The following is a 20,104-nucleotide window of genomic DNA, read 5'->3' as shown; positions in this document are numbered from 1 at the left end:
TGTAGTGGATTTAGGTTGCTTCAAGAACTTAAGTGTGAGTGCTTCAGGACTACAAAAGGAAGTCAGCAGTTCAAAGAAAAGAAATAAAATATTGAATCGTTAATGTCCAAAAGTGGGTTTTAGGCCAATAATTTTGGATGTCTTGTTAGATTAATAGATTGCTGGTCACTTTAATTAATTTAATAGATCGGGACCATTCAGGGTCGATCGTAGAAGTAAAAATAATATTTGTCTAGGCCCATTTATTATTTAATGTGGGCTACAGGCCACATAAGAAATCAGGCCCAAATTGGGCTGGCATGCGGGCCAAAACAAACGAAAGCCCAAGTGGGCTTGGTCTGTGAAAAAAATCAGCCCAGCTCCAGGCTGGCTATGAGTTGAGAGGGCAATAGGCCCAAAAAATAAAAAAAAGTTGAAGCCCAAGTGGGCTGAGTCTAGACAAGGCCCAAACAAACTGGGTTTGATTTGAGCACCCCAACTTTGCTGGGTGTGTGCTATCGCTGGAAAAACCGAACGGCGCCGCCATGATTTGGTGGTGTTCTCAGACGAGGCTGAGTCGGGGTTCAACGAGAACCCTTAAACTCACGACGGAGTACTTTCTCGACATCAGTGGTGGCCCAAAACCAGTGAGATTCTTCGAGAATCTCCAAAACACGGTCCAGATTTCAAATTAAATCTCGAGGTTTCGAGGTCGGGGACAACTTCCAATCGTTGTAGGTCACCGGAGCTCGACTGTAGGCAAGCTGGTGTCGAGCGTGACGAAGAAGACAACACTAAAAATGACGTCATATGCTTCTGTGTCTGGGTTTTGGACTCGGCTCAGAAACTAAGCGGTTCGGCTTAGTTTGGCACGAGCGCAGCTTCAAGCCGTGGCTCCAACGCTTTCTGGGTTTTTTTATTTTTTCTTTTCAAGTTTTAGTTTTAGGGTTTTCAAAACCCAAAAGGAATCAGGGCTCGAAGCCCAGCAAAGAATGGGCTTGGTTCTCGCGCACAGAAAACCCAGAAGGGCTGCTTGGTTCCCTTTTTTTTTTTTCTCGGTTAGGGTTTGGAAAAGATCCAAAATTGCTTCTATTTTATTTTAATTATTTGACTCACAAATTCCACATAACATAATTGCGTATTGCATGAACAAATATATATATATATATATAGTGACAAAATATATGAACACATATGCAATATATATAATTGAAGGGAAAACATAAATATAGGCGGTTCATGCATAATGAGGAATGTTTTTATGCTTCATGATCGTTTCAAATATTTTAATTTATTTTAAAAGAACCTAATTGGTAGAAAACAACTCAGCCTTTGAATTTTGTAGAAGATCATTCTCGGAAAGCCGGAATTGCATCTCCAATGTGTTGTATCATGTTCAACAAAGAAAAATAAAATTGAATCAATAGCTTGTAGATCAATTTAATAAAATAATAAATTAATCATAAAAGAATGATTAAAATGTAATACTACCCTGATTGAAAAACAAACTCTCTTTCGCGTAGCGTCAAGAGTGTGCTAATAATGTGTTCTAGGCCTAATTCACTAAATCATATAAAGGACAGAGAGAAGGGATGTGGCAATAGTAGAGAGAAAGAGAGAGACGTGTAATTGTGAGGTGTGTATTGTATCACCCCATTGTGCCTTTATTTATAGTAGTAGGAAATGTTAAATCATTACCCTACTAGGATTACAAGTCTAATAGAATAATATCTAACCCTAGAGAATATTCCAATATATCCCTAGATATACTAGAATTTACACAATCACATTCCTAATCTGATAGAACTGCAACAATAATCTATTTATTTGATTTGATTCGATTAATTTTTGTATAAAGATCTATTTAGATACCCATTTTCCCTTTTTATTTTCCATTACAAGATCAAGGGCCAAAATACAAGCCTTGGGTACAAGATCAACACCAACAGAGGAGGGTTTATGCAAACAACACTGTTACAAGTTGAACGCAAATATACAGGTTTAATTTTAGCTACGCCACTTGAAACTCGATTTTAATACTTTGATTTCTGTAACTAAGAAATTGTCACTTTACTTCTTGAAACTCATAGTGTGCTCCACTTTGCCCTTGGAACTTGATTTTGATCTATTTTGCTCTCTGAAACTTATAAGTCGTCTTTATAAAACTCAAAATCCACTCAACATTGTCGTAGATATGTTAATTTTTTATGTGGGTTTGATTTGGATGAGTCAGACTAATTAATTTCTTTTTGATTTTTTTCATCTCTTCAATTTCTTTTAAATTTAATATTTTATGATTGTTGCTACTTAGTACTACGGTTTATTGATATTCCTCATCACTTGTAAGTGCGATGTCTCAAGCTCGATTCTCACCAAAAGTGGTTTTGAACCAAATTATTGCTAGCTCATTGTGTGACTAAACCTGCCCCCTCCTTTATAATATCATTTATTAAAAATATATATATATATATATATATATATATATATATATTAAAAATTCTGATTGTTGAATGGTAACACATAATGGAAATTTATAATCAAATTTATTGAACATCTATCATAGTTTTATTGGAGGTTGGGTCCCACATATATTTCAGGAGGCAACCGAATAAAATAATAATTTTTAAGTTATACGGGGTGAAGTGAGATTAAAATGAATCAAATTTATTGAACATGTGGCATAGTCTTATTGGAGGTTGGGTTCCACGTATATTTCAAGAGTCAACCGAATAAAGTAATGACTTGTGAGTTACACGGAGTGAAGTGAGATTACAATGAAGTTACAAGCCTATCTAACATATCATAAAATTGGTTAAACTCTGAACAGATCATAAAACGCAATTTCCTACTCTCTTGCTTCACCTTGCACCCAGTGTATTAGAAGCATGAGGCGTGGGCGAGGCGTCTGAGGATAGTCCGACCTAGGCTTAAGGCGTGAGGCGAAGCCCTACGGGACCAAATTTTTTTAATATATACACACATATATATATACATATATTATATTATATTATATATATATATATATATATATATATATATATATAATAGAGGATGAAAAGCGCAATGAGCACACATATAACAATGCACGCAGACAGCACACACATCCATTATATATAAAAAAAAATCAGAAAAAAAAAAAAAGGTAGAGACGATAGTCCAAGGAAGAGGTATGAGGCAATTAAAACCCTACTGAAAATTTGGGTTTGGGAGTTAAAAAAAAAAAAAAAACAAAACAAAAGAAGCAGCCAACTAGAGATGCCTTGACGCCTTCCGTCTACTCCCTTAAAACAGAGGCGGCAACCCTCACGCCCAGCTTCAGAGGCCGCCTAGGTGCGCCCTGCGAGCCTTTTAAAACATTGTCTTGCACTTAAGGAGACAACTCATTCAGTATCATTCGAATTGATCTCCTATCATTTTTTTTTTTTTTAACATTTTCCTTAGTGACATTGCTTATACGCTTAAACTTTAAACTTTTTGGATAAATGATGCAGACCAAACATGGTGAGGCAAGTATTGGCGAAGTCGATCAAACTTGTGACTAGCCAAAGGAAACCCTTGCTTGCTTGGACACTGGAGTCTTCGACTTGGGATTTACTTTGAAACTGAGATGCTAAATTTAACCTCGAAGGTGTTGTGTACCAGGGTTTCACAGAAAACACAGGCTTTTGCAATGTTAGCAGTTCGATGAGGTCAGAAATACAGACGACCTATCTTCATTTGTTAGGCTTGGGAACGTCACCTACACTGTTGGAGGAGCTTTCCTGAACAACTTGAGATGAAGAAGACCTACTTGATGAGCTTCCATCTGTAATGCCCCTATCCTTCCTCTGTGATTGCTTGGCCTTCTTAACCCCAGAAGATGAATCCTGTGAAACTCAACTCAGTAAATTATTATCTCTAATGTACAGAGCATTGCTGCAGTTATATCTATGACATACAGATACAAAAACGTTACTCCGAGTATTGCTTCTACAACAAGTTTACAAGTTAAAACTAACCTGTGGTGCTGAAGATCCTGGCATCTTAAGTTCAAGGTCTGTTGCTACATCATTGGAGTCATCACACCTTTCAGCATTGCTACCCCTTTGATGATCTGATGACCTACTCCTGGAATCTTGCTTGCTTGAACTGTGGGAGACAGATGCGTACTGCGGTGATGGGTGTTCTACTGGAGGATTGGCAGGTACTGGATATGGCACAAAAGTTGAACAGGGATTAGGCATAGCAGCAGGATTTTGAGCATGAAAGTAAGGATACGGCTGAAGTGACGGGTGCATGGGAATTGGGCCGGGAGGGACAGCTACAGGCATTGGATATGAGTAAGGTGGAGCCATAACAACAGAAGGATCCATGCCAGCCCATGGGAGCATAACTCTCAGTCTTTGTTGATACTGAACATTTAGATTTTCAATATCGGATTTTAGAGATGCCTTCTCTTCTCTTAGCTCGTTCTTCTCCTGCGTCAGCTGCTTGTAATAAACAAGAATTCTGATCACATTAGCGTATAATCATCCTCACAAGTTACAACCACAGGATACTACACGGTAACAATAACATCACCCCACCTCACGGGATTCATCAGTAAGTGCAGCACATTCAGCCTTTAGTTTGTTGACATCGGAAGTTAAATCCTTCAACATTTGAATTGTGTCGGTAAGGATGGTTGCCTTATCGTTCTTGGGCCTATCCGGATCTGCATTTCCAGCATAACAACGAGGGCACAAGGGATGTGTATCATAAACTAACTATATTGCGAATTAACAAGACCGTTAATCCAAGTATGTATTAATTTCATGCCAAACTGAAACTATCTAACTTCAATTACGATGTTTAAACATGTCATTCCCGAAAAATCATGGCAGAAGGAGTAACAGACAGCAGCAACTAAAACTTACCTAATGTGTTGCCCAACTCAAAAAAATGCTCATTCAATCGATCCCTCCTCACCTTTTCGCGGTCTGCTTTCTGAACCTTTCTAGCAACAATCGGGTCCTTCGTCTCCGCATCAAGTCTTTGCCTGCCAACAAAATCAAACTGTAAAGATCAAACTTTTTCATCTGCTTCAAGCCCATCAATCATTTTTTCCTTTTTTTTTCTTCCCAAATTATTTAATCCAACAGACATTCAATTGCTGAATCCAAACAAACCCAATAAAATTTGTAGAGAGAGAGAGATAACCTGGAATCAGAGTTGGAGTTGTGGGGACGATTGGAGGGGAGAGGGTGAGTAGAAGGAGGAGCTGAAGCAGCTGAGAAATCGTCGGATTTCCAAGGATCCATAATTTTGGGGTTAATTTTGAGCCTAGGATTTTGCTCTTCACTGCAAATTGAAGAAATTGGGGAAAAACGAGAGAGAATCACAAAGATACAAAATTGAACACTAATCTCAACTTGCTTTCCACAACAAAATCCACCACAGGGAAATGGTTGCCACTGCGATTTGGATATGGGTTTTTCATTTTTTTTTTATCGTTTTTTATTGAATTTTATAATTTTTTAATGGCAAAATTTATATTTCTTATTAAAATTGCTTTGGAAGGGAGATGGTGCATTTTTCATAAGATAGCGTTATCTACACTTTTTTTTTTTTTTCATACATATTTGCTAGTTTTTGTCCATCGATTTTATTCAATCCATTCATTCAATCTGAAAGATGAAAAGTAAGAGGATTGTGTGATAATTAAAAATAAATGTGTGAATAACACTACTCTTTCTATACCCTGTAGAGAGAGAATGATGTTTTAATTACCGTTAAATTAGTATGATTTAAATGATTAAAAACACGAATCTCAAATTTAAATTAATTTAATGACAACCAGTGCGATAAAGAGTACATCAAAAATATATCCTTGAATTTGACAACATATATATATCCTTCGAATTTAGGCCATTTTAAAAAAGTGGCATCACCTTTCAATTTTTTCATATATATCCTTCGAATTTAGGCCATTTTAAAAAAGTGGCATCACCTTTCAATTTTTTCACATTACCACTCAAATAATTAAACTAGCAACAATAAAAACGCTTTTGCCTCAAATCTTACAAGCCTTTGTTTTCTATTTACGTAGCATGCGTGAATCTTACTTTAGAAGGCAAAATCAAACAACATTTCAGATTGACTCTTCTCTTTGAGTTTTGGTCAAACTAAAAGATAACTTGAATCATCAAAAGTTTTTATACTTCAAGTGAGAGGATTGATATGTGTTTTTTTATGAAGTGTCCCGAAATTCAATGGCATACTTTAAAAAAACTATTTCGTTAATTTCTCTCCTGAACTTCAACTTGACAAGTTTCTTCCATCTAGTATTCCCCTTAATGTCATTTTCAATCTCATTTCATCTTTTTATTTTTATTTTTTTTATTTAAGTTGTGATGTAAAATTAAAAAAAAAAAAAAAAAAAACTTTTGATGACGCGCATGCGAATTTTTTACACATAAGAAATGAACATGAGGGAAGAGTTAAGGGTAAAAATTGGTAATTTACATTAATTGATAGAGGAAAATTGGGCAAATCAAAACTGTAGGGGCCAAATCATCTAAAGAAGTACAACATCCGGGGGGAAATCGCTAAAATTACCTATCTTAACGGCTTTACCTAACGGCGTCGCATTTCGGTCCCTCGCTTTCTCTTACCTCCAAATTCGGAAATTGCCTGTTGAGGATTTCCATCTATCTGTAACCAGAAGCGAGGAAGAAGATGAAGATTATGACGTACAAGGTGAACGGGCTGCGGCCGCGGATTGCCCAGTTCGGCTCTATCTTCAAATTGCTGAATTCATTCGACGCCGACGTCATCTGCTTCCAGGAAACCAAGCTGCGACGGCAGGAATTAACCGCCGACTTGGCGGAGGGCTACGAGTCCTTCTCCTGCACCGGCACCTCCGGAAGGGGCCGCACCGGGTACTCCGATAATTGTTTGTTAAAATGCCTCAACCAGCCACACCGCGGGGCACACATTCTCTTCAAATTTTGCACCTTTATGTTTCCTGTTTTGATTGATTTTTTTGCATATAATGTGGTTCTGTGAAGGTGTGGCGACATTTTGTCGTGCGAAGTGGGCGTTCTCGAGTGACGAAGTCGCTTTGCCGGAGGTGGCGGAGGAATGCTTTACCGGGGTTCTTGATAGTGGAAAGGAAGAAATGATTGCGGTTGCGGAAGGGCTTGAGGAGTTTTCAAAAGAGGAGCTTTTGAAGGTTGATGGCGAGGGGCAGTGTGTTATCCCGGATCATGGGCATTTTGGTATGTTTTGCCTTAGCTTCTAGTTTCAAGCTCGAGTCTTTGTGAGTTTTTATTTTATTTGTTGGGGAAAGTTTAAAGATTTATATTGACAATGGCTGTGTAGTTCTCTTCAATTTGTATGGGCCTCGAGCTGGATGTGATGATACTGAAAGGACGGAGTTTAAACTCAAGTTTTCAAGATGTTAGACGTAACCAAAATGACCCTTTTACTTTTTAAGTTGCCATTGTGTTCAGTTTCTTTCTTTTAGCATGAAAAAGTTAGAATTGTTATTGTCGTCGTTTTTTTTTTATTAATGTTTCTGTTGTAGAAAAGGTGGGAGTCTCTCTTGCGTCAGGGTAGGAGGATATTTGTTGTTGGTGATCTGAACATTGCACCCACTTCATTAGATCACTGTGATACGCAACCAGATTTTGAGATCAACCAGTAAGATGTTTGCCTGATCTCTAGCAGTGGCCATCTGTGCATGTAATTATATGCAGAATATATAATTGTAGTTCATTCCTAATAATTGAGAAAATCTACCTTGTAGATTTAGAAGATGGTTTAGATCGATGTTGGTGGAAAATGGAGGCTCTTTCTTTGATGTTTTCATAGCAAATAATCCTGATAGGTAAAGCATACACATGCTGGTCACAAAGTACAGGTGCTGAAGAGTTTAATTATGGCTGTAGAATCGATCACAATCTTTGTGCAGGGGCATGCTTACACCAAGAGCAGGACTTGCAAAGTCATAATTTTGTAACATGCCATGTCAAGGAGTGTGACATATTGACACAATTTAAACAGTGGAAACCAGGAAATTCACTGAGGTATAGGATACATAGATGCTTGCTTTTTGTGTGCGTGCAGCCCATGCATGGATGTCATTCTTGTATTAGTTTTACTTTTGTGATTATGCAACAGTAGGTAATGTGGAAGTGCATGCATGTGGTACATATATGTAGGTGAAACATGTCTATGTGAGTGTTATGATGTTGCCTTGACCTCTTTCCCTGCCCGCAGGTGGAAGGGAGGGCAGAACATCAAACTCGAAGACTCTGATCATGCTCCAGTTTACACAACTTTACTGGAAATTCCTAGTGTTTCCCAGCATAGCACCCCATCTTTATCTGTTAGATACATTCCAATGGTTGGTGGCCTCCGACAAACCATGGTATGGAATTATATTCTCCCTTTTGCTGACTACCATCTTGTTTGATTTTAGATGTTTCCATATAAACATTCTCATGAAATATGCAAGGACATAAATGATAAACCTTTTGTGCACACTTGAAATTTGAAGGAAGCGACTGCTTCCTTGGTTCAACTAGTATTTAGTTGTCTATTGATTTTAGTTATATTATAGTAGTACTTATTGATCAAATAGATTAAGGGTTTGTTGTGTGCCTTGTGTTTAACGTGATTTGGGATGGTGGAATATCATATGTGCAGCTGCCTTTAGTTTGGGACAAGTTTGCAACTTTGGTGTTCATTAATAAAAACTATATCCATGTATATAGATGTTAAATATTTTGACTACGAGTCCAACAATAAAAGAGTGAAAACGAAAAAGATTTGAATTTGATTATATCGCTTAATTACTAATACTTCATACTTCCCCATATGGATGCTGTATGCTCTCTTAACCTGTTCTCCAGAAGCTACTTCTTCTCTATGCCTACTCGAGGTTGACTGAACCCTTTGTCCTCCTGTGCAGTATCTTTGCTAATGAAAAGACAAGCTGCGGAACAAGTTAGACAGAAATATCATTCAAGAGAGTTTCAGTGAGGAAGAAAGATGTTCGCCTGACCAATGTTGCACACCCAGTGCACCCAGCAGCAACTCCTGTTCTTTGAGCCAAAACTCCCAAGTGATCAGTTCAAAAACAAATGAGCATTCAAGCGCTTTTGCTACTTTGGCTACTTGTAACACCTTGGTAACTTTAGGTGGTGAACGTACAAAAACAATGTGCAGCAGTGAAGCTAGGAAAAAATCAAAAAGGAGTTCCCAACTCTCTTTGAGGTCATTTTTTCAGAAAAGTTCTATCAGTAGCAACAGTGTGAGCAATAATACTGGTATTTCTACTAGTCAGAGAAATGTTCCAGATTCTAATCATCTCTCAAATGAAACTCCAATACCAGAAAGTCAAAGCGGCAGTCCCAAGCAGTATGAACGGAACTCTAGTGTATCAAATCAAGATCAGGATGAAGTAGATGTCTGCTCCTTGGACAAAGAGAAGAATAATTTTGCGTTATTGGAGTGCCAAAGGTTACAGCAAGTCATGCAGAATAGCATACCAGTTTGCAAGCCATAGTGAACCTTGTGTTGCTCGGGTTGTGAGGAAGCGAGGTCCTAATTTTGGACGCAGATTCTCTTCTCTGTCTGTGCGCGTGCTGAGGTATGTTTTTGTTAACTTTAATACTGCTGGAAATTTGTAAAAGTTTCTAATATACGATATTGGAGTAAGAGTAAAACAGAAAGAAAATGAAATAATACCCTGGCATGTAAATAAGGAAAACTAAGTTTAAGCATGATTCAGTATTGTGATGTCTGATGAAATTATGAATTCAAGTGTATGACAGTGAAGTGTGGACAAAGGACAAGTATCTTTAAATGAATTACTCCTTTCTTTGATTCTTTCCATTATTTTGTACATCTCAGATTCAATTGATTTTATAAAAGCAGAAAACATCTGATAATTTTTTTGTAGTTCCATCAACCTTGTAACTAGTTTCCCTTCGGTACTTAGAACCTAGAACTTAGGATGAACAAGTCCTCCGGCTGCGCAGTCTGTTTTACCCCATTTTGCCATTAAAGAATTTGGGCATCTGACAATTGCAAGCTTTATACAGAACTACAGATATTGTGAAGTTTATAAGTACTCGAGCTAAGTTGGCAGTTGACTACTCGAACTAACTAGTGGCATACCTTTTGTTCTTCCTACAGGGACCTGCATCTAATCCAGAAGCAAATTGTAAGTATTTCTAATGGGCTTCTTTGAAACCTCGACAGAAATGACGGTGGTGATCAGTGATGCCAGGTAATAATCGATGTCATGCTTTTAGTTTCCAGCCAACCCTTCGAGACGATGTAGTGCTGGCCTTCCCGGCTTGCAAAATTTTGTAATTAAAATGATTCTTTTTGAAATGTAAGTCTCAGGCATAAGCTCCTTTGTTGTATTATTTAGCTGTATAACTTTATTCATTTTCTTGTTTAGTGAATTGATCGCCGTGCTACACGAAGGAAATATGCTTCCAGAATATCAGAATCTTAGTTTTAGGCGTATGTGACGTGTGCCGTCCATATATATATGAGAAGTTAAAGAGAAGAAGGTAGCTAGCATCTTTCGAAAGAGAAATTATACGTTTCCTCGGTATGTCATTTATCAACTAGTAAGAAGAGTCAAACAGCACGCACCCAGAAGAAAAAAATGTTCCATGTATTAATGTATTATTCTTTCTTATTCGTGGATAACTTCCACATAAAAATACAATCCTTGATGTCACGATCTTGTGTTTTTATAATCAATTGGGAGCCGAAATTCGAGTTTGATGTTTCTTCCAACATTTAGAAGAAAAGTATCACTAGTATTAAATGTCCTATCAACGTCACGGACGAATGGTCGCAATCACTGACCCAACTATCCAGTAAAAAAATTGAAAGACTGGTAAACTTCATCCATACAAAATTGTTTGGGATGGCAAATCAACAAAGTACAGCGATCGTTATCGATCACAAATTATGGTAGAAGACAACCCTAGAAAATAATAATACGATAATGTCAAAACACATCAGCATGGATTATGACAAACCCTCACCCCCAAAGATATGTTTTACATCACTTCAAGCGTCATATAAGTGTTTTTTTTTTGTCTGATCAATGTCCCGTATTCAATGAGAATGACTTATCTACATCATCAAGACGCTACCGTGGTATATTGAGCAAATAACACGACATCCCACATTTAAATTTTTTGCATAACTTCACATAGTTGATTTAAAACACCGTCGCCTTAACGTTATGTTGGCAAAACCATTGGATATAAGTGTTTTTGTTTTTTTTTTGTCTGATCAATGTCTCGTATTCAATGAGAATGACTTATCTACGTCACTAGGACGCTACCGTGGTATATTGAGCAAATAACACGACATCCCACATTAAAATTTTTTGCATAACTTCACATAGTTGATTTAAAACACCGTCGCCTTAACATTATATTTCATGTAAGTCGTCGTATTTAGTTTCAACCTCATCACAACCAGTTGTATACAACTTTCTTCACAATTTAGGGTCATTTATACTCTTGTTTGGAATCGGATACCATGTGATTGGCCCTTGGACGTACGTTTTATAGATATTTCAGGTGCGATGTGTACTACTCATATAAATATAATCAAGCTTGGAAAATTTTGTAATTAAAATGATTCTTTTTGAAATGTAAGTCTCAGGCATAAGCTCCTTTGTTGTATTATTTAGTTGTATAACTTTATTCATTTTCTTGTTTAGTGAATTGATCTACACGAAAGAAATATGCTTCCAGAATATCAGAATCTTAGTTTTAGGCGTATGTGACGTGTGCCGTCCATATATATATGAGAAGTTAAAGAGAAGAAGGTAGCTAGCATCTTTCGAAAGAGAAATTATACGTGTCCTCGGTATGTCATTTATTAACTAGTAAGAAAAGAAGAGTCATACAGCACGCACCCAGAAGAAAAAAATGTTCCATGTATTAATGTATTATTCTTTCTTATTCGTGGAAAACTTCCACATAAAAATACAATCCTTGATGTCACGATCTTGTGTTTTTATAATCAATTGGGAAATGAAATTCGAGTTTGATGTTTCTTCCAACATTTAGAAGAATAGTATCACTAGTATTAAATGTCCTATCAACGTTACGGACGAATGGTCGCAACAGATGACCCAACTATCCAGTAAAAAAATTGAAAGACTAGTAAACTTCATTCATACAAAATTGTTTGGGATGGCAAATCAACAAAATCCAGCGATCGTTATCGATCACAAATTATGGTAGAAGACAACCTTAGAAAATAATAATACGACAATGTCAAAACACATTAGCATGGATTATGACAAACCCTCACCCTCAAAGATATGTTCCGTATTCAATGAGAATGACTTATCTACATCACCAAGACGCTACCGTGGTATATTGAGCAAATAACACGACATCCTACATTTAAATTTTTTGCATAACTTCACATAGTTGATTTAAAACGCCGTCGCCTTAACGTTATGTTGGCAAAACCGTTGGATATAAGTGTTTTTGTTTTTTTTTTTTTGTCTGCAATGTCTCGTATTCAATGAGAATGACTTATCTACATCACCAGGACGTTATCATGGTATATTGAGCAAATAACACGACATTCCACATTAAATTTTTTTGCATAACTTCACATAGTTGATTCAAAACACCGTCGCCTTAACGTTATGTTTCATGTAAGTCGTCGTATTTAGTTTCAACCTCATCACAACCAGTTGTATACAACTTTCTTCACAATTTAGGGTCATTTATACTCTTGTTTGGAATCGGATACCATGTGATTGGCCCTTGGACGTACGTTTTATAGATATTTCAGGGTCGATGTATACTACTCATATAAATATAATCAAGCTTGAAAAGGAAGGGGAAGATGAGCAAAACAACAGACAATTGCAATAATTAATGAGACAAACAAACCTGGTTACTACTGTTTCGATGGACCATCACCGTATAGCTGCCAGTGGACTTGGTAAGGTGGCTCTTCCTAGCCCAAAAAGCTACCAAAATTCACATGCAAATGTATATTATTTTAATCTGTGATCACGATGATTATCGTGTTAATTATATCTTCAGAAAACAATATCCAAGTCGATGGAGAAGTGCGACTTATCTTCCTTTGAAATTTGTATGCGGTGGGAGGAGCTTCTGACTTCTGAGGCAAGAGTTGAAAGATCTGCACGATAAACTAGTGGTTCCAAATGACATCCCACTACACTCGCCGGGTCCTTTTCCTGCTCTAGTAAAATCATGAAGGGTTCTAGATACTTTTTTTTTAGCCGAAATACTCGAGCCATTTGCAAATGGATTTGGCCTCTTAATTTGTTGATTGCGGCTAGCATTGATTCAATATTCTAGGGTTTTATTTTTGGGCACTCAATTACAACTAATATATGTAACGGGTGGTATATTGTTCTAATGATTATAGTCTTTCTCTTCAATCTACCATATTCTGAGTTTAAACGTTTTTTCTCTATTTTAATGTAGAATATTGCTTGCATTAAGAAAATGCTTCATTTTATAAAAACTTCATGCTTGCTTGTACCTATAGGTGGTTAAATTAGATTGTAATGTCATTGTCAATCATTTGTCAAGAGAATGAATCCAAGAAGTATAAATAATCATAAGCCTTTTTTCGGATTCCATTTATAACATGGGTGACGTCATACTGTCTTAGGCGAGGAGTCAAGTAATTTTGGCTCAATTAAGCAGTGCAGTCGAGCCTTCTCCTTTTTACTGTAGCTTGACCGATTGGGCATGGGCTAGAGCTCATTTTGTTGGTTTTGATGGATTGAATCACCCAATACCCCTAGCAATTAGGAGAGGTGGACTTGCTATTATAGTAGATGGGAAAGAGATTATGAGCCTTTATTCCATATGGTTTATGGTACTTCTTATGCTTTGGTTTGGAGGGCACACATAAGATGCAACCACTATTACTTTCCATTGTCTTATTTTTGTTGTTATTTATTTTGGTTGGTGTACTTTATAAAAGATAATGCTTGTGTCTCTCTATGGAGAACTTAATTGTCCCTCCTATGATTAATTAATATTTATTGTCCAAACATTTTAATCGAAACTGTACGTTCTCCTTATCATCATTTAAAGAGTATATATGCAAAAATTATTCAATTAGGAGACATTTTAGCCATTCATATGCATAAAACAAATGGACGGTTGATCATGCGGATGACACTTGTTACCAAAACCGTTAATTGGTTTAACACGGATGGTTGACTAAATAATCTCCAAATTGAATGATTTTTTGTAGACCTGATCTTTAGATGATGATAAAGAGAATGAACATTTCCGATTTGATGTTATGATGTTCGAATGATAAAAGTGTTAATCGTAACTGAGAGACAAGTAAGTCCCCTAATGCAGGGGAACATAAGCATTGTCCTTTTATGTATATCCGTTGTCTATTGGTTCCAGAAGCCATGACTGATCACCTCATTCTGGCAATGTCAACTAAATTATCAACATTACATCTTGTTGGGATTATTAAAGAGAAAGAATAAAGGATTCTCTTTACAACTGCTTTTGGATGGTTTATGCTTAAAAACTTAAACATTCATACATTCTTCAATGTTCAATGTATGAAAATAATATATAAGTTGTTATTATTAACTCTGAATTAGAGTTTAGTTTCAATTGGAAAACATTTAATTTATAGGAATAGTGGACAGATTAAGAGAATATAGAGGGAAAAAGTGATAAAAATAGACATTAGATTTTTTTGAGCATAATGCTATATTTTACACTAGGGAAATGGAGAGTTCGGCTAAGCCACACAATGGACAATCTAATTTGGTATCAAATTCGCCGTCCACGAGATTAGAATCTAAAACCTCTTACTTACAAATGAAGAGGAATATCACCAGACTGTAGTACTGAATGGAAAAATAGACATTAAATTTAAAACTTGTTAATTTCATAATCATGGAAGGTCTGCTTAGGTTTACTTTTCTACTTTGCTTGCTTGCATTTCTACATCCTTTTGTTTTTCATAAATAAATAATCTGCTTCCGCACCAAAGAACTATTAGTTATGTGACAAAGTATTAGGTTTAGGTGACTAAGACATATGCTAACACTATCGTAAACAAACTAGTTGAAATTCGAGATCGATCTAATTAATAAAATTTTATTTACATAAGCAATTTCAAACTCTTTGCTAACGATTAAATAATGACACATGACGTTACATTATTTGACATAAATAAATAAAATTTGTAATGAATACAATTTGATTCGATAATAATGAAACAAATCACATCAATTGATGCGTAACACATTTTAACTTTGTAGTAAAAGCAACGGAAAAAGACCAATCTGCTAATCTAAAGAGGACACAAATGACCAATAAAACTCATCCACTACCATTTATTTTCAATTTATGACCACCAAAAATAAAGTGAAAATTACGATAATTATGTTTGAGGAGTCAGCATCAATCCCAGCCAATCAATCCCGGCCAAACTGGATAACCATTTTCTTATCTTAACCAAACACCATATTTAACCCTAGTTATAGCTCTGGCCTGGCCCAACCCAATTCCGCATCCAAACACCCCTCAAAGTCCCTCAAGATATAAAGCCGAGCCACCCCTACCCCCCTCCCTCTCTCCTCAATCAAATTCCACAACGCATTACCAAACCGCACCGTATCATGCTTTCTGCTTCGTCCTCCACCACATTCCTCGGCGCTCCAATTCTCTCCGCCGCAGCCTCTCCTAAAACGTCGACACGTGTACGATTTCAGCCCATTCGCGCCTTCGCCACCGGCTCCGCTTACGCTTTGCCTGAGGCCGAGACGGCGTCGTATCTCCGCCCTCAAACAATGACCTCGCTGTACGAAATCCTCGGCATCCCAGCCGTCGCCACGTGTCAGGAGATCAAATCGGCGTATCGGAGACTGGCTCGGGTTTGCCACCCCGACGTGGCGGCGATCGAGCGCAAGGACACGTCGGCCGACGAGTTCATGAAGATTCACGCTGCCTACTCCACGCTGTCGGATCCCGACAAACGCGCCGATTACGACCGGCAATTTATGCGGCGGAGCCGGCCGTTGTCATCGGCGTCGGGATATTCGGGGTACTACACTCGCCGGAACTGGGAGACCGATCAGTGCTGGTAGTGAGTTGACTGTCCTGCTGACGGAACGATTCCGAAATTAAAGCAACTAATCCGCGAGATCATCGGTAATTTTGTAAATATACGGAGGGTGGCATAGCGCAATCAGAGGCGTTGATTATTTTGATCTTGATGATCTGGCCGTCTGTCTGTCGGGCAAGAAAACAAGAAAAAAGAAGTCGCGCGAAAATTGTGGGATGTGAAAAGAGTTGAAAATGTTGTTTTGTGTTTTGATAATTACTATAATTATGTAGCATAATTAGGGATGCAACATTTTAAATATTTGTAAAGTTGTGTTCTTGTCTTGGATTAGTATGACATAAGTAGAGTATATATGGTGATTTACATGTAGAGATTGAAGCTCAGTATTTTGATGGGTAATCAATTTTTAATACTCTATTGGTATTGACGATTTTAAGTTTTCAAGTGTTTGTAATGTGAAATTAAGCAAACCTTGTTGAAAATAATCGATCAATCTTTAACTATGTTGAAGGTCTTAACTTGCATTTGATTTAAGTGATGGATTGTGTCATAAGTTCAAGTATTTTTTCTTCTTTCTTATGACACCAACAATTATAAAGGTTGCCAACTTGTCACAATCATTTCTTCGGTAACCTATTCATTGATCTAGAGATAATTTGCATACAAGTATAAAGGCTAATTCCCTAAATGGCTATCAGAAGTGGCACCAGCACAAGCAGCAACGTTACAAATCTATCACAAAAAAAACAAACGTAACAGATCTAAACCTACACATACGCAATGTCATCGTGAAAAGTGAGACCACTGCAGTACAGACTACCTGCTAGTTGATGTGCTCCCTCACACATAAGCTTCTCTCTCCTTCCCACAAACAACAAACCTTAGATTTGCAACAACCATGGACGTTGGCCCCTTGCTCCAGCTTGGTGGCGGTGGCCCCATTTCTCCTCCCTCCTCCTAGACTATTTTTGCCGCCTTTGGAATAACAAAGGTTTTGCATTTTAATTACTTAGGAATTTGTTAAGTTATTGGGGAAGTTGTAAAGGTGTCATGGAAACTTAAAGTCTATTAATTTGTAAACGCTTATAAATATTTTACTAGAAAGCTTTAAATGGTAAACTTGAATGAATTAAAATTGTATTTACCTTGTGCATTTGAAGAAAATAATTTCTTCTTCTAAAATCAAGCATTTTGGTGTTTGAACTTTGAAGTCTGCACGGACACATAGTTGAGGTGTCGGACCTCATAATTTCTTCATTAGAACGTGTTAGCGGTCAATTTTAGTGTGGGGCCACTTTACCACCAATTACTTGATGCCATGTCTTAGTTTAAGTCCAACTAAGCGCTGGTGGCCTTTGGGGGAAGGAAGATTGGAGATTGTGATATTGTGAAGTCGCTATCATTGAAAAATAGAAAATTGGTTGTCAACTATAGTTGTTGTTTTGTATAAGTCGGCCATTACAAGTTAATTAAGAAACCTAAGGAAAAATGAAAAAGTTGGATGTGGAATCTGGCATGCAATTGATGACTGATTGAGCGGTGCTAGTAGACAATCATTTCTTATGTTTTAAATTGTATTTTATTGGTTGATATCACAAAAACTCGGATTTGGATTCCATTCGAATTCAAATGGTAAGAATCTTAAAGATTCTTATATCTTAATCATTCATTGTACATCGTATGATCAAAAATTATTTGAATTTTTTTATTTAAAATTAAAAACAAATAGTACCTGACGAAAACTAATCGTACCATATAAGATAAATGACTAGGATGTAGGATTGCTAGAATCCCCCAAAAAGGATTCGAAGATGATCCTCATCCCAAAAACTCAACCATATAATAACCACTTTGAATTTTTAATGCTTTTTTTAATATAAAGAAGATATTGATAAATAAAAAAAATATCAAAGAGAAAACACTAAATTTTTTATAACAAAGAATGAAGAATTGAACACGAGAACTTCTTAGCAGGTCAGAATGAATAATGTTAGGGAGACCAAAATTTTCAACCGAATTTGCAAACCAAATGGTTTGTCACTAATAGAAAATAAACACGTTAATTAACACTTAAGTAATAATCTAATCATCAATTTTCACATTATTTTGTTTATAAAATTTGTTTTAATAACTCAGTCTCTGTGACATCCCACATCGTCTAGGGGAGTGATCCTTATATGTATATTCCCATCCTTACCTAGCACGAGGCCTTTTGGGAGCTCATTGGCTTCGGGTTCCGTAGGAACTCCGAAGTTAAGCGAGAAGGGGGCTTGAGCAATCCCATGATGGGTGACCCACTGGGAAGTTGCTCATGAGTTTCCAAAAACAAAACCGTGAGAGAATGGTAAGCCCAAAGCGGACAATATCATGCTACGGTGGTGGAGCGGGCCCGGGAAGTGATCCGCCCCGGGCCGGGATGTGACAATTTGGTATCAGAGCCTAACCCTGGTCGCGTGTGTGCCGACGAGGACGTCGGGCCCCTAAGGGGGGTGGATTGTGACATCCCACATCATCCAGGGGAGTGATCCTTATATGTATATTCTCATCCTTACCTAGCACGAGGCCTTTTGGGAGCTCACTGGCTTCGGGTTCCGTAGGAAGGGGGCTTGAGCAATCTCATGATGGGTGACCCACTGGGAAGTTGCTCGTGAGTTCCCAAAAACAAAACCGTGAGGGAATGGTAAGCCCAAAGCGGACAATATCGTGCTACGGTAGTGGAGCGGGCCGGGGAAGTGATCCGCCCCGGACCGGGATGTGACAGTCTCCCTATCATTACCTGGTCAAAAGTATCAAATATACCTATACATATAACACCTTTTCATAAAAGTAAATAATATTACATATATTACCGTGTATGTATGTATTACTCAAACCGAATCTCAAATCTTGTACGTGAGAGCGGCTAGGGAGATTTTTTAGTGTGATCAAAATATGGGGTAGTACATCACTTGTTACTATAGAGATTGTGAGATCTGTGTGTTAAAAAGTTAATAATTTAAAAAATAAAATTTTCCACCATTTATATAAAAATACTTGGTGTACCACCCGTGTTTAGATCACAATAACAAATTTCTCCATAAACAAGAATCTTTCCTACAAGATTTGAACATTTTCTAGTTTTACCAAGTCAAATTATTGCTTTCCTTCGTCATGATAACTTAATAAGAAAATACTTGGCTCCTTATTTAGGGCTAATTTGGAGTTCTTGTATTATGTTTTTCGAAATTGTTTGTATTGTGTTGTGAGAATAAATAATTGTGAAAAAACACGTAAGTGTTTGATAAAATATAGTACTAAAAGTACTTGTAGCAAAAAAATGATGGGATATGATTGTCAACATGAAAGTTCCATTATTGAGACGGTTCATTTGTCCCCAATGAAAAAAGTGCTTTTTGAGAAGTATGTGTAGAGCTGATTTTGCTTTCTGTTGTTTCAGACTTATAAAAAGCACTTGTTTTTTCATTTATCAAACACAATTAAGGTCCAACCTTAAAATAAAATAATATAAAAAAATTTAAAAAAAAAACAATTAATTTTTTTTTTTTAAACAACTCAAAAACAAGCTCTTAAAAAGGGACAAATTACCGTTTGACTTTGACGTGCACATAAAGCTTTACTTTCACAATTCTAATATACTAACCTTCATGCACTCTCATGCACGTGCAAAAGATATTTTTTTTGAATCACGGTGTGCTACGTTTGACTTACACATTTTAAATGTAATTAAATGTGTAAATTGACAAAAGAAAAGTCAAATATTTGAAGTAAATTAATAATCTTATATCATACTAGAAGAAATCCCTTATAAACCAATTAAAGTAGCTGAATTCACATAATAAAATTAGTCTCTATATAATTTACAATAAGAATGGAGAAAATAATATTTAATAAACAATTGATTGAATCACATTATTACTAACTCATTGTGAGGTTAAGCCTATCCCTCCTCATTAGTGTAGATAATATCGTTTGTTAAAAAAAAAAAAAACAATCATTTAACAACTAATTT

The 20,104-nt window shown here is 36.8% G+C and overlaps 3 protein-coding genes and 1 pseudogene across 3 annotated transcripts; 3 read left to right on the top strand and 1 right to left on the bottom strand.

The window, feature by feature from the left end:
• Window positions 1-2,645: 2,645 nt before the first annotated feature.
• On the bottom strand, window positions 2,646-5,429 carry LOC137712082 (transcription factor bHLH121-like). The gene is made up of 5 exons (XM_068451230.1): window positions 5,158-5,429; window positions 4,875-4,996; window positions 4,545-4,672; window positions 3,978-4,445; window positions 2,646-3,845 (listed from the first exon to the last, which is right to left on the bottom strand). Exons 1-5 carry the CDS (start codon window positions 5,256-5,258, stop codon window positions 3,693-3,695), a joined length of 972 nt encoding a protein of 323 aa, XP_068307331.1. The 5' UTR covers window positions 5,259-5,429; the 3' UTR covers window positions 2,646-3,692.
• A 1,081-nt stretch (window positions 5,430-6,510) lies between these two features.
• LOC137746941 (DNA-(apurinic or apyrimidinic site) endonuclease 2-like) lies at window positions 6,511-11,876 on the top strand (annotated as a pseudogene).
• LOC137711530 (DNA-(apurinic or apyrimidinic site) endonuclease 2-like) lies at window positions 6,685-7,240 on the top strand. Its single transcript, XM_068450806.1, has 2 exons — window positions 6,685-6,892; window positions 7,008-7,240. The coding sequence occupies exons 1-2, from the start codon at window positions 6,685-6,687 to the stop codon at window positions 7,238-7,240; spliced, it is 441 nt and encodes a 146-aa protein (XP_068306907.1).
• A 3,718-nt stretch (window positions 11,877-15,594) lies between the features above and the next one.
• LOC137748463 (chaperone protein dnaJ 11, chloroplastic-like) lies at window positions 15,595-16,522 on the top strand. Its single transcript, XM_068488620.1, has one exon. It carries the CDS (start codon window positions 15,650-15,652, stop codon window positions 16,115-16,117), a length of 468 nt encoding a protein of 155 aa, XP_068344721.1. The 5' UTR covers window positions 15,595-15,649; the 3' UTR covers window positions 16,118-16,522.
• The last annotated feature ends 3,582 nt before the right edge of the window (window positions 16,523-20,104 follow it).

Source organism: Pyrus communis, chromosome 1, assembly GCF_963583255.1.
Source record: "Pyrus communis chromosome 1, drPyrComm1.1, whole genome shotgun sequence".
Taxonomy (NCBI): Eukaryota; Viridiplantae; Streptophyta; class Magnoliopsida; order Rosales; family Rosaceae; genus Pyrus; species Pyrus communis.
Note: the sequence above shows the minus strand (reverse complement) of the source record. Positions and strands in the feature narration are given on the sequence as shown.